General features: G+C 36.5%; 1 protein-coding gene across 2 annotated transcripts in view; it reads right to left on the bottom strand.

Annotated features, from left to right (window-relative positions):
• The window catches only part of LOC144977197 (metallophosphoesterase 1-like), a 90,764-nt gene that overhangs the window by 48,250 nt on the left and 26,220 nt on the right, over window positions 1-16,294 (bottom strand). For both annotated transcript variants that reach the window (XM_078922142.1, XM_078922143.1), the window contains exon 5: window positions 14,506-14,647. In XM_078922142.1, the coding sequence (XP_078778268.1) occupies window positions 14,506-14,647 (142 nt within the window). The remainder of the gene's footprint in view (window positions 1-14,505; window positions 14,648-16,294) is intronic.

A 16,294-nucleotide genomic window follows, 5' to 3' on the forward strand; every position in this document is an offset into this window, starting at 1 on the left:
CCCGAAATTGTATCTCTGACAGAAAGTTGTGAGAGAAATCTTGACATCATCAAGGTAATGGAAACTAAATGTCACAGTGGGGACATGAATGCTAATAAGAGACGCTTCACAAAAAATGTTACTGGAAAAATGGAGACCTTTGAAAACCCATTTGAGGATGAAGAGGATAGACTAATAACATTACACACTCGCCAAGTAATGTCAAAGGAATCGGCATTGCCTGTCAGGGAAGCATACACAATTGGAAAGCAAAGCTTTAAACAAACAATTGCAGCCACAATCCATGACCTTATATTAAAAAATAATCTTCCCATCTTCCATGCAAGTATCTCAAAGAAATCATCAAAATAGAAAGAGAAAATTACGTGTCTAAAGTAGGATTGTGATTTGTTCTCAAGACTATTTATTTCTTGCCAGAATAGAGAGGGAAATTTAGAGAGTTTTTTGAACATGAAAACCACCCTTACCCACCTTCCCTGTCAGAATCCGGAAGGCTCCGTTCATGTCAAAAGTCTGACATTATTCACTGTCTTCCTCAGTAAACGATTTTTGAGGACTGTCCTGATTCAGTTCAATTTTGTATGTATGACGGAGCAGCTCTCATTCATATGCTCCCCTGGAAGAAACTGTAAAACCTTTGGAGAATATGTTTCTGGTGTATTTATTCATTATATAAACACCCAGTTGAAAACATTTAATCGAGTGGACATTGTATTTGACGTCTATGTCAAAGATAGGATAATATCTGCAAACAGACACAAGAGGGTGTCTCTACAAAGGAGTTTGATGTGAAGGACCTAACATCAATTTCTAGAAAACAGTGGTCATCATTTTTTTTTTTTAATGAGAAAAACAAAGTACAACTATTCTGTTTCTTATCCTCAAAAGTATCAACAATGAAAACACCAGGGTAGCTTGTTGTTTGCACTACAGGTGAGAACATTTCCACATCTATTACAGATGTAGTACATCCATTGCAATCGCTATACCCTTGTACTCAAGAAGAGCCTGACACCAGAATGGCACATCATTTGAAAAATGAAAGCGAATGTCACTTCAATTCTGGGGTTATACAAACAGTTGACTCAGATGTGGTTATCGTTCTGATATCACAGTTTGCTGCATTTGGAATGGAAAGGGTGTTTGTGAACTATGGTACAGGAAAAATAGAAGAAACTTATCAACTCAATTTTGAATCCCTGGGTCCTGAAAAATCTCTGGCTATATTCTTCTTCCATGCCTTTACAGGGTGTGACAGTCTCAGCTCATTTGCAGGGAAGGGAAAGAAAATAGCATGGTTAGTTTGGGCCGCATTTGATAATGTTACAGATTCATTTAAAGCTCTTGCTAATCAACCCTCTAAGGAAGATATAGCCAGCCATTTCAACATCATCCAGAGATTTGTCTGTTTGTTGTTTGACAGAGCAACCAACTTATCTGCTGTCAATGAAAACAGGCGTGAACTTTCTACAGAAAAGCAACAAAAGGCATGCTTTCCAGACAATATGCCACCAACTCGTGAAGCTCCCAAACAGCATTTAAAACGAGCAGTTTACCAAGCTGGTTATGCGGGGAAATGCTCTTTTGCAAATCAGATTTTGGTTGGAAAAAAGATGGGATACCAAAGTGGTCCACTTTGACTGACTTTGCACATGCCTCACAAAAGATGCAATTGTGTTAAGGCATATCTTCCATGTACTCTGTTGTGTACCTGCAATGGTCAATGCTCTTGAGACAATGATTGACTTTAAACACGTTTTCCAAGTGTATGTAATTAAAAAGGGAGGTAATTCTTCAATAATGCTGTTAAATGTGTACACAGAAAAATGTTTTAAATGGTTCAATACTGTTGTGAATGAAAGTTATTGTATTCACGTATCGTAACTTATACAGACCTGCCACTTCACGAAAAAGGAAATCAGTATGACATTGTAAAAAAATCAGTATCTGGGGAAAAAAATCAGTATGAGACGTAAAATTATCCAATTATCCCCCCCCCCCCCCCTTATTTTTCCCCAACACCCAAAATGGCACGCACAACGCCAATCTGGCAATCAGACTACTAACTTATTTAAAGATGGTGGCACTTGGTAACGAGTCAGAAGCCAGGGACCGCGGTGGTTTACCAGTACAGCTCGCTGTCGCTTCACAAAGGAAATGAAAACTAAATAACGCGCCGTGTGTGTTTTCTATCTGTGTGAGGGCATCACAAAGAGGCTCGCTACGTCATGTATCTATCGAGGTATCGCGGGACGGGTCAAAGTTCACGAGACTTGAAAATTTTAACGTGCTACGTAAAGCACAAAGTAGACGTAAAAGAGAGGGGTGGAGGGCTGCGGGCCCTTGGTCACTTGGTGAAATCGGTACGATCGGCATGCAGATCGGGAAATCGGTACGATCGGCAAGTAAATCGGGAAATCGGTAAATACGAAAAAAAGGTCTTGCAAATCGGTATGATACCGATTAATCGGTATGAACGGCAGGTCTGCTTATATCGTCCATCTGATGTAGTATCGTTCACAACTAGTGTCTGTTCTAGTACAACTACCTTGTTGAAAGTCATTCTGTATCCAACCGTCATCCTGTACACATGTATCTTATGTTATGTTGTTTAATAAATGTTCTTTACTGTTTGTTGATTCTTGGAATAATACATCTTATTAATTAATGATCTAAGAACACAACAAAATGGCAACGAGGATTTCTGTACAAATTGTGGACTAATAGATTAATAATTATTCATAATTGTGGAAATGAACATTTCATATTAAAGTGTTGCAGTTACTACTATTTGGCACCATAATATACAAGAACAGTGACTATTGGACTACCTGAGATCTTATCGCTTTGTGTGGGTTCGTTCTCCATCAGAGAAACGAAGGTTTATGAAGCATGGCTTTGCTTGGACGTATCGAGGAATTCCATTTGACTGATGACTTAGAATCTTACTGTGAAAGACTGGAACAGTATTTCCTGGCCAATGATGTTTCATCGGAAACAAAGAAGATGGCTGTTTTTCTTAGTGTTGTGGGATCTAAGACATACGACCTTTTGAAAAGCATTCTTTCACCGGATAAACCAGCAGAAAAATCGTATGATCAACTAAAAACGACGTTATTGAATCATCTCTGTCCAAAACCTCTCGTGATTTATGAAAGATTTAAATTTTACAACGGAAAACAAGGTGAGCATGAATCGATTGCTGATTACATCGCATCATTCGACGTCTTGCTCAGCACTGTGATTTCAAACAGTTCCTGGAGGATACCTTACGGGATAAATTTGTCCGTGGGCTGAGAAGCGTAAGAATTCAACAAAAGCTCCTACAGATTGAGGATTTCACACTGAAACAGGCAATTGAAATTGCTCACAAAATTGTCCACAAAACTGTACAACAAGGACTCAAACACGGGAAAAGCAACAAAAACAACACGAACAACAACAACAACAATGATAGGAGACGGACAGAATCAAAATGCTACAGGTGTGCCAATATGAATCACACACCAGACAAGTGTCAGTTCTAGACAAGCAATGCTTGTAATCGGAAGGGTTATTTATCAAAAGTCTGTCGGAACTCACAGGAGACGTCATCGGGTTTACGACGAAACGACGAAACGAATCAAACATGATATTCACCAATTCCATCTCCGAGCACAATAAAGACACTTTCGTTTTCGCCAACAACCGAGACGAAGATCAAAATAATGCCTTTCATTGTTCGCTGGAAGTAAATGGTACCCCCGTGAAAATGGAAATTGACACAGGATCAAGTGTTACAATTATTCCCTTCTCTGTGTTTAAACGTAAGTTTCAAAAAGTCAAATTACAACCCTGTTCGGAAACGTTGAAAACATTTAATGGAACAACTATTCCTCTCAAAGGAGAAGTTATTGGAAATGTAAAGGTTCCTTCTACTGGCGACACAGAAAAACTTCCACTCATTGTTGCAAATGTACCGCATGAACATGTCATTCTAGGAAGAGATTGGATTTCTAAACTAAAAATTCAGATTTCTAATACGTTTCATGTTCACAACTCATTAGACAACATACTAGAAAAACACAAACAACTTTTTACAACTGAGTTGGGAGAACTGAAAGGGACGAAGGTAAAAATTACTATGGAAGAAAATGCACAGCCCAAATTCTTCAAACCAAGACCGATTCGAGACGCTTTAAAGGAGAAGGTTGAAGAACACATAAGAAAGTTGGAAAAAGACAAAGTAATCATGCAAGTTACTCATAGTGAATGGGCAGCACCTATCGTAGTTGTACCAAAACCGGATGGTAAAGTAAGACTGTGTGGTGACTTTAAAGTGACAATAAATTCTGCAATGAAAGTGGATCAATACCCCCTGCCAACAGCACAAGACCTATTTGCAAAGCTGTCACATGGAGAAAAATTCTCAAAGTTGGATTTGAGTCAGGCTTATCAGCAAATGGCCATGGACTCGGAAAGTAAAAAGCTTGTCACAATAAATACTCATATTGGACTGTTCCAGTACAACCGACTTCCATATGGAGTAGCATCAGGACCAGTACTTTTCCAAAAGTACATGGAAGAAATTCTTGCAGGAATAGACAATGTTCAAGTTTTCATTGATGACATACAGTTGACTGGGTGTAATGAAAAGCAGCATCTTGCAACTTTAGACAAAGTACTAACAAGCTTAGAGAAAAATGGAGTAAGGCTCAACAAAGAAAACTGTAAATTCATGGTTGACAGAATTGACTACCTTGGTCACACAATCGATAAAACTGGATTACATCCTCAGGAAAACAAAGTCGAAGCCATGACCAATGCGCCTAAGCCTGAAAATGTAAAAGAACTAAGAAGTTTTCTAGGTGGAGTTCAGTATTATTCTAAATTTCTATCAAATTTGTCAGGAACATTGAAACCACTACACAAACTTTTGCAAAAGGATGTATCTTGGTTCTGGTCGGATGACTGTGAGAAATCATTCAAAGCAGTAAAGGAACTGCTAGTTTCACAAAAAGCCCTAACTCATTATAATCCAGAATTGCCTCTTCGATTGTCAACCGATGCGAGTACAAAGGGAATCGGAGCTGTAATATCTCACATTATGCCAAATGGAGAAGAAAGACCGATTTCTTTGCATCAAGATCCATTACAAAGACTGAATCTAATTACAGTCAGATCGAAAAGGAAGCATTAGGCATCATGTTTGGAGTACGCAAATTTCACCAATATCTATATGGCAGACATTTTGCACTTATCACTGACCACAAGCCTCTGGTGAAAATATTTGGACCTAAAAATAGCATGTCAGCAATGGTGGCAGGAAGAATGCAGAGATGGTCAATGGAACTCAGTGCTTACCAATATGAAATTCAATTTCGAAAAACAGAAGAGCACTGTAACGCAGATATGCTTTCTCGATTACCTCAACGAGAAACAAAACAAGATGAAGAATTGGTTTCATTTAACTACATAAATGATCTACCTCTCACCGCGAAGGAAATAGCAGAAGCAACCCGAAAGGACTCGATATTGTCGAAAGTTCTGCATTTCACACTGGATGGTTGGCCTAACAAAATCAACGATGAAAGATTGAAACCTTTCTTTCAACGAAAAGAAGAAATAACCTTGGATTCCAATGTTTTACAGTGGGGACTGAGAGTTATAATTCCAGAGGAATTCAGAAAACGGATACTGATGGAATTACATGATGGTCACCATGGAATAGTCAAATCAAAAGCATTGGCTAGAAGTTACATCTACTGGCCAAATATTGATAAAGACATTGAGGAAATGGTTCAAAACTGCAAAAGTTGCTCTATGGTGAAAAATATTCCACCGAAAGCACCGGTCTTAACATGGACATTCCCTTCAAAACCATGGGAGAGACTTCATCTGGATTTTGCAGAATTTGAAAACGAACATTACTTTATTCTAATCGATGCATATTCAAAGTGGCCAGAAATTTTCCCAATGAACAAAACAAATGCTCAATATACTGCTGATGTGTTGCGACATGTATTTGCAATGCATGGATTACCAACAACCGTCGTGACCGACAATGGACCTCCTTTCACGTCGAGGGAGTTCAACGAATTTTTGACGATGAATGGAATTCGGCACGTAAGATCACAACCTTATCAACCGGCAACGAATGGATCAGCGGAACGACTGGTGCAAACTTTCAAACGTCTTATGAAAGTCAACACTGGAAATTGGACCAGACAACAAAAACTAGCCAAAGTTTTGCTACAGGTCAGATCAACGCCTCATGCTATGACAGATAAATCCAGCCGAAATGCTGTTTAAAAGAAAATTGCGCATTCGACTAGATCTCATTCGTCCAAACACCATTGATACGATAAGAGAGCGTCAACAAAAATCAATGGCATCAAATACTAAAATTCGTTCTTTCGTTCCAAGAGACAACGTCATTGTCAGAAATCATCGACATGGTTTTGATAAATGGTCTGATGGAATTATTTTACGACGACTTGGACCAGTTAGCTATTCGGTGCAGGTAAATGGTGCAGTTCGTCACTGCCATATTAATCAGTTGAATAGTTCTCATGGATGTGATGAAAGTGAAAATGTTATTCAAGATCAATATGATCTTGACAGTGAAAATTCTCTATTGAATATAGCAGAAAATTCGAAGATGGATTACCTATCTGACATGGATAACCAAGAGGATTTATCAGCATCTATTGTTAATTCACTTCAACAGAACCGAAATGAGCGTCTACAAATACCAGCTGATACAACAGAGCGACGCTACCCCCTTAGAAACAGACGACCAGTTAGAAGATTGATTCTTTAATTATATAATGTACGTCATATCAATGTTAAATACACAAATGACAGTTTGAGTGAATGTTTTCTGAATTAAAGAATTTTATAATTTAAAAGAAATCAATTAAATGATTTTAAAAATTAAAAGGGGAGGAATGTTGTGAATGAAAGTTATTGTATTCACGTATCGTAACTTGTATCGTTCACAACTAGCGTCTGTTCTAGTACAACTACCTTGTTGAGAGTCATTCTGTATCCAACCGTCATCCTGTACACATGTATCTTATGTTATGTTGTTTAATAAATGTTCTTTACTGTAACAAGTTGGTTTGTTGATTCTTGGAATAATACGTCTTATTAATTAATGATCTAAGAACACAACAAATACTTCATTGAATAAATATGTATTGTACAATATATCTAAATTTAAACGTGTTATTTTCTATATGATAGAAATACTTTGTACGGTTATTTTTGGGAGTGGTTGTAAGTGTGTGTCAGGAGGGGAGGGGGTACTTGCCTTGGTGGTTGAATTGTCTTTTATTGTTTTTTAAAAATCAAATTAAGTGAATATTAAAAATGTTTTTGAAATGCATGGCATTTCAAATATATGTCAGATTCTAAACTATTTAAACAGTTTCCAGGAAGGAGATATTTTTTGTTAAAATTTCGTGAAAAATCCCAATTGAAATTCGTATTTTCTTATATATCAAATCAAAATGGGAAAATAATTAGTGAGTCCAAAATACGCAACGGAATACCAAAATAGCCACATTGTTATAAAATATTTATAAAACTGTAAACTTTTGAGAAAAAAAATTATAATTCATTAAAATTTATTTTGTCACCTTTAAAGGGCAATAACTCTTGGTTCCAACTATTTTTCAACTTGGAGCCACCTATTTTCGAAATCCTCATCAAATTCTGTACTTTGTGTGAAAATTTCATGCTGGTTACACGATTTGCACAATTTTTCCGTTAAGCCGGCGACAATATTGATGAAAGTTGATAGTGTGGAAAAATTACTACCATCACACCAAAACAAATCAGAACTTGCAGAGCGCTTCAATGATTACTTCACTAATAAAATTGCTACCATTCGATCCAACACGGACAACACAGTCAACACCTCTGAATATGAATATAGCATACCACCTTTATCATGCTCATTGTCCAATTTCTGCTCTGCTTCAATATAAAAGGTTAGTGAATGAATTAAGAAAGCCCCAAATAAACTTTGCAAACTTGATGTACCGACGTGGCTTTTGAAAGAATCTGTAAAGGAAGTCGCATCTGCTATCACTTCAATTGCAAATAGGTCTATCGAGAATGCAGACATTCCAACCTGCTTCAAAGACGCTCTAATTACTACACTCTTGGAAAAGAAAAACTTAGACAGCGATCAATTTAAGAACTACAGGCCATTTCATTTCAAAATTAATAGAGAGACTTATTGTCAAATGTCTCAAAAACTACATTAATTTCAACAATTTGCATATTGTTTTTCAATCTACCTATAAGTGATCACACAGCACAGAAACAGCACAAATGACCAACGCCCCTCCCACATTAATAGATTGTTGACACATTCGAGTCAATCAAGTGTGATAACGAACAGTGGTGGTGACTCGCAACATTACGGAAATCTCTCTGCTAGATTGAGAAATGAGTCGTGAGATCAAAGATCCATGGAATGCATGGTCATCTATATAATAATAATAATAATAATAATAATAATAATAATAATAATAATAATAATAATAATAATATAATAATAATAATAATAATAATAATAATAATAATAATAATAATCTTTATTGTCCAAATTAAAGGCAATTCATGTGAGGTAAACAATGCTCAGTTTGGTTCATGGTATGAACATCAACACATTTACAAATACAGACACAGCCATACACGAACATACACGCTTGCACATTTTTTCTACACATGTATACAAAAGATATGAGCGTACATACATACATACATACATACATACATACATACATATACATACATACATACATACATACATACATACTTACATACATACTACATACAATATACATATCATACATACATACATACATACATACATATACATACAATACATACATACATACATACATACATACATACAACATACATACATACATACATACATAATTAACATACATACATACATACATACATACATACATACATACATACATACATACACATACACACAAACAGACAGACAAACAGAACGATATGATATATTTGCTGGGACAGCAGATAACCATATTATAAATATAGTGTCTTATATTAAGAAGATGGCAATGATAGTGATGATGATGATGATGATGATGATGATGATGATGATGATGATGATGATGATGGTGATGATGATGACTATGATAATGATGATGATGATGATGATGATGATGATGATGATGATGATGATGATGATAATGATGATAATGATGATGATGATAATGATGATGATGATGATGATGATGATGATGATGATGTTGATGATGATGATGATGATAATGACGGCGGCAATGTCGATGATGATGATTCACGCCACTGCTGCTCGTTATATCCTATAGATGTCGCTGATGGAGTGGCACAATGGTGTCACAACACAATGATGAATATTGCATGGTGGTGGGCCTAAAAGGCCCACGAGTGGCAGTCAAGTTTGATGAAGGGCGTATTTTAATATATACAAAAAACTCTAGAATTGGCTTTTCAGATTTCAAGATGATTTTATGCTCAATTAAGTTATAACTACCAGGTACATCATTGAGGACAAGCAGGTAACTCTAAATAACAAGCTAAACCCTTCTATATGTAATTGTTTCTTACTGTGGACGCCTTCAGACTTCCACCATTCTAATTCAATAAAAGATTGAACTGAAACTTTAATATTTCTATCAAAGTTATATACTTGTTTGAAAGCCTCAATTTTTTGACACTCAAGACAAGACTTCTATAGAATAAAAGTCCATATTCAACAGCAGGGAAAGATGCGACTAACATGCCGGTAATCTTAGCTAAAAATCTAACTGAGATGGAAGAAGGAAGGTTCTCAATCATACAAATAATCTGATCTTTCTTTTTATCACTTAAAGTCACTGACATATCCAAGGAACTGAGTACAAAACCAAAGTGTTCCATTTCTTGAGATGGGGTTAAGTTAGACTTATCTGATATTTCAAATCCTAACGAACGCACAATATTGGTCGTGTACTTCAAATTATGTTCGCATTCCTCATAAGAAGGGCCCTGAATATAAAAATCATCAATATACAAACTGCATATAATTCCCTTAATATGCAGGTGAGCAACAATAGGTTTCATGATTTTAGTGAAGATTCTAGGACTATCACAAAACCCCTGTGGAAGAACAAGGTATTGGTATAACGATTCATTATGAACAAATTTAAGAAATTTGGTAAAATCTGGGTGCATGGCCAAAGAATGGTATGCATTAGATAAATCTAGCGAAACCATGAAACAGTTAGGTTCTATAAGTTGTAAACAAGAATGTAAAGTGTCCATTTTAAAATGGCAATAACGCACAAAGGAGTTGAGGTGTTTTACATTTAATATCATTCGATACTTTTTCCTCTGCTCACCGGGTATAGCACGTTTTTCCCTAAGGAAAACATTATTAACAAAAGCACCCTCCTCCGGTGGATAACACCATCCCTTTCATATTGTATTATCATCTCCTGTAAAGCTATCTTTTCATCCTGTTTAAATTGGATAGTATGAGCTGGTTTCATTTGAACAGGAGGGGACAAAAAATCAATTGCACATCCAGAAATACATTGAATAATAAAAGGATCAGAGGTATACATTTTCCAAGTAGATTTAAATAATTTAGTTCTGCCCCCATGCAAATGGGTTACCTTATCCTTTAATTCCTCCTTTTGAAGGTGTGTTGCTTGTGGTGTTGTTTGTGGTTGTTCCATGTCCTTGTATTCCCCCTCCTTTCCATGGTTGGCCTTTGCCTAAAAAAGGAAACCTTTTCTGGCCATGGGACGGGTACGGGGAAAATCTCCTTGTGGTTTTTGCCACTCGAATAGAATCGTTCATGTCTTTAATCTTATCTTTAATGTTGCTCCCAAATAACATGTCACTAACAGGATAGGAAGCGGTACAGAGAGCGTTGAGGTCATCTCTAATTTCACCGCGAAGTGACTGTCTTCTATAAATATCCAAACTATGAGAGGCATTGGTGAGCAAAGCGACTCCATCCGAAATATTTTCCAGTACTTCTTTGTTATCTCCTTTCACCATCTCCATAGCCCTGCAAACAGCAGTAATGCCTTTCATAAGCGATACCTGCACTTTCTGCAAGGATGCGTCCCTCATTCTAGAGGCAGGGGATATCTGTTTAAAAACCTCCTCATTGCAGTGGACAACCTCTAGTCTAGAGCAATTGGCTGGCACTGGATATTTTTTCAGAGAGAGCAGTAACCGTATCCTTGGGCAGACCGTCACATAAAACCTGTGTAACACCAGTTGAAACATTCTCTGCCAGCACCTTCCCTTTCACTTCTGTCCTGCCTACCACATTCTCGAAATATGAGAATGCCTGCTCCATCATCCCTGTATCTCTACTCCAAAGCAATGCTAAAAGTGATCACGTGATGCAGCGCTTCCTCCAAGTGGCTCCTATCAGCATTAAAGTAGACGGAATAATCTATATGGTCTTACAAGGTCTTCATCTGATATTTATCCTGTATTTATAGGTATATCAATTCACGAGTGCTCTTCTTTATTGGTGGTAATTTTGGTCTTTGATCTTTCAAGACCGATTCGAGGTATATTGTGAATAGAATCAGACTCAAGCTGTCTCCTTGAGGGGATCCAATTGAGGTTGATATTGTTGTTAATTATCTGCCGGATTCAAATTGTAATGTAGTATTTGATAATAGGTATCTTATGAGCTTCACGTGATCTTTGTCCAAGAATGAGTCAAGGATTGATAACAACTTGGTTCTACATATGGTGTTGAAAACTGAACTCATATCAATTCCAAGTATGGTAAATTCTTCCTTATATTTCTCCGTTCTGGCTTTCAGCCATCGATGGGCCCACACTATGTCCACAGTGCTTCTATCTCTTCTCAACCTGCTTTGTGATGGTGAGAGATATTCTTCTACCTTTTCTCTAATTCTGTTGAGTGTGATTGTGCTTAAAACTTTTCTTAGCGTGGATAATAAAACGATTGGTCGCAAATTTTCTAACGGGCCTTTCTTTTTATTTGGTTTGTTTAGCAGAATGAGTTTTCCACTTCCAAGATTGAGAACTTGTTTTGTCTTAAATATCAGCTAGTATTTACATGCCTTCGTCATCAAGACATTTTAGTTCTGCTCTAACTCCATCTAGACCTGGCGATCTGTTGTTATTGAGCTTTTGTATGGCTTCACTTATTTCTTGAGGCATTATAGGCGTTTCAAGCTCTGGATTGGTAGACTCGAATGGTTCCACTTCTTGAATACCCTTGTATTTCTCAGTGTTTATAATGTCTTTATCATTACATAAGGTCTTATAACATTTATCTATGATTATACGTCTGTGATGTGTTTTCTGTCATTTGATTGTATTCACGACTTTGAACATTTTCATACTGTCACTCATACTATTTATTTCTGTCACAATCTCATCTATTTTCTTTTTTTTTGATTATCTATTGACTGGCATTTAATTTTATGCATGATTTCATTTCTTTGTCTCTTCATTTTGTTATTCGCATCCATATTTGAGCAGCTGTTGATGTCAAGTCTCAGTTGTTTTTGCTGCTGTTATAAGTCATGCAGTATTTGGCAGTAATCTTGTTTTTGTGTACTACTTCTCTCAGGCAGTGTTTCCCTGCTCATCAACACGCTTTGGACAAGATGTTGTTGAATTTCAGCTGGGTTAGATTAAGTTCCTTTAAATTCTTTGACGAAAGATTTGATGTGAGTGTGTTTCTGAAATTTTCTTTGACTAGGTCATCTCTTAGACTGCTGAAGTCTTTGATCGATTTTCTATTTTGTTTGTAATACTTATGCCTTGGCTTGTTTTCATTTTCTGTTTGACTGAACTTTGAAACTACGAGTCTTTGGTCTGTGGATGTCTTCATTCCTGCATATGTTCGTGAGCCATTGAGAATGCCTTTGAAATGGTTCGAAATTATGATAAAGTCTATCTGATTGTAAGTATTGATAATCTTATCATCATAATCTTTCCACATTCCTTGCCATGTAGTAATATGGCGGGAAGGGTGTTTAAAGGCACTATTACATATCAATAATTTATGTTCGCAGCAAAAATCAATAAGAAACTGACCATTTTCATTACACAGTTCTTTGGAATAAGCACCAAGGCATGTTTTGTTATTGTCTTTCCCTTTTCCTATTTTAGCATTGAAATAGCCCGTGATTATTATGTTGTCATTTACATGGTCTTGGGTTATTATTTCAATTTCATTGTATAATCTATCTCTTACTGTTGAATCTTTATTGGATGTCCCCGAAGTAGGATGATGGGTGTTGATTATAAGTGTAGGCTTGTTGTTTAGAAAGCATGGAATGGTTCTAAAGCTCAAAACAGATATTCTTTCATTTATAGACCAATATGAGTTTAAATAAGGTGTTTGATATTAGAAAACCAAGCCCTCCCTGGATATTTTCATGTTCAAATGTACTGAGACGGCAACCTCGACTTTTTTTCATCATTGGCCTTGTCTTTGGTCTCTTGTATGCTTACTACGTCAAATTTGTAAGTAAATAGGTCATCAATCAGGTCGTTTTTCTTAAATTTTGAGGAGATACCTCGAACATTGAATGATGTGATGTTCATTCCTAATTTATAATTGCGTCATCAAAAATTGAAAACTACTTCCGTTGACAAGAGACCTAAATAGATGTTAGTTCCTTTTAATTTTAATTATTGATAATGGGTTGTTGAAGAGGCCCAGATAAATTGGTCATAAATTTACAAATATCACACAATACCTTGTCATATCCTGTATTAAATTTACATAGAAAACACATCTATTAAACATATAAATTAGTAAATAAGCATAACCCTTGGCAGATCCACACAATTCTATTATAGATAGTTTTATCAACACGGAGTCGACCGATTTCCAATCACGGAAGTTCACCAATACACACCTAGTCTTTGAATCAAAACATCAAGTGAAAATATAGATGCCAATAATATCAACTACCCTAGAAGCATGGAATCTAAAAGTGAATCAATCCAAAAAAGAATATACAAAAATCAACATAAATTTAAATGAATGGAAAAGTGTATGAAAACTAGGCAATTTGATCAACGAAAATGAAGACATCAGAAAACGAAAGCAGCTGGCCACCAATGCATTCAACCAACTCCAAAATTTATGGATTAGAAATAACATAATCAGTAAGAATAAACAAATACAGATTTACGAGGCACTGATTATTCCGATTTTGTCATATAATTGTGGAACCTGGGGCCTCACAAAAAAGAATTTAGAAAGTCTCGATTCATACCACTGCAAACAATTACATCGCGTAATCGGAATCTATTGGCCAGAGACAATTACAAATACTTATCTCGATGAAAAAACCAGGGTCTCTTTTTCATGAGAACTTTGCACATAGGATGATGAGTAGTCATTTTGATTTCTTTCTTTTATTTTAAACAGAAATACACAGTGTCAAAATTTCTAAGTAGTAGTACTTCTAAGATGGAAAAACTCACGCGTAATGAAAGCCTTCATCATGATTCCCTGACACAACATGGAATTCTGTCCCAGCAGGCACCTCAAACATGGACAGAAACCGACGGACATGATAATCAAACTCTTCATCTGAACACCATTTGCCTTCGTCCATCAAATCACCTGAAATAAGAATAGAGATAAAAATATTTTATTTTGTCTTGTTCATCTAAACGTTTTCCATTTTTTATGTTATGTCATGCAGAGAGGATATGAAACTGAGCAACTGAGTCCAGACTCGGTTTAACCTGCAAGCCAGCATTCAGTGAAGTCCTTAGATGATGTTCCGACCCTGCAAAATGACCTTAATAGATTTGTAGACTGTGAACAGAAGTGCACCATGGAGTTTCACCCGCAAAAAAGCAAATTTTTATCCATTTTTTAAAAATCAGAAATAAAATGGTACAACCACTATCACCAAATAATCTGTAAATCAGGAAAAACTATGGTTCTAAGACTATTCCAACAGACTTGCCTAGTACTACGAAAATTTTGTAGAAATACGGATTTTTGGCTCCAGCTACAGGAGGGCATTCGCCTCTTTGACTCAATAAATCTTGTTGAAAAGAAAGTTTAGCTCCTTGGAGCATATATTCAGGACTTTGGGCATGTTTGAATCATGCTGAGGGTAAATTATTTATTTCTAAATCTATCTAACATGACAGTTTCCTTTTTCCCTTTTTGTTGTTGTTGAAATTTCAAGAAGGTAACTCTGTATTCCATTGTCTTACAGGTATTTCATTTGATTGGGTTAAATTTACAACTACTATTTACTTCCTACAATCAAGAACCTATTAGTTATTGGATTAACGATAAGGCTATGTTTGGGTTATATCAGCGATGATAATGGCAATTTGTAAAAAAGGAGGAAAGTGTATCTGTCCATTCGGTCAAACTCATTTCAAATCAAAGGTAGCATAAAGACCAAAAGGCCAGAAAAAAAAAAAGAGAGAGAGAGAGGAGAGAGAGAGAGTGTGTGTGTGTGTGTTTGTGGGGGGGGGGGGGGGGTTGAAGCGGTGAAACCAAATGATGTAGCAAGCCAACTTATCAAAAACGGAAATCCAAAATACAGAGAAAAGGGCAATCTTAAGGAAATGGAAAAGGTTGCTCAAAGAAGTGAACGGGAATTAGATCCTTTTTGCATCAAAGAATCGGAACAGCTCTTGAACACTCGGTAAAGCGGCTGGTCTAGATGGCATCACTGCAGAAATGATAAAGCGTTTCGGACCCTCAACAAAAACAAGGTTACTAACTCTTATCAACGACTGTGTTATATCGTGCACATTACCAAAGCTTTGGCAACAAGCAAGAGTGATAGCTCTACTTAAACCTGGAAAAGACCCAAATAGCAGCAAGAGCTACAGACCAATATCCCTCCTCTGCATACTGTACAAAGTACATGAGCGGATGATACTAGCCAGGATTTAACAAACAGTAGAAGAACATCTGTCACCTGACCAAGCTAATCTTAAGAGTGTAAAGTCTTCAAAGTAGAGATAGATGGAGGCAGACATACAGGCACACAAATATACACACACGCACGTGCACACACAGATAGAGAATCTAGTTAATTTCAACATAATCATGGTACTGTAATTAGGCAAGAACCAAATAAATTACTTATTATAGAGGATGTGCTATAAAAAAATTAATTCAACTGAATGGGAGGGGGGGGGGGGGGTGAGGATTGACGGTTATGATGATAGCTATGCTCAAGAATATGGTGGCAGTGACAAAGAAGATACAATGATATGAGAGAGAGAGAGAGAG

This window comes from Berghia stephanieae, chromosome 7 (genome assembly GCF_034508935.2).
Source record: "Berghia stephanieae isolate SIO BIC M18660-M18661 chromosome 7, UCSD_Bste_1.3, whole genome shotgun sequence".
Lineage (NCBI taxonomy): Eukaryota > Metazoa > Mollusca > Gastropoda > Nudibranchia > Aeolidiidae > Berghia > Berghia stephanieae.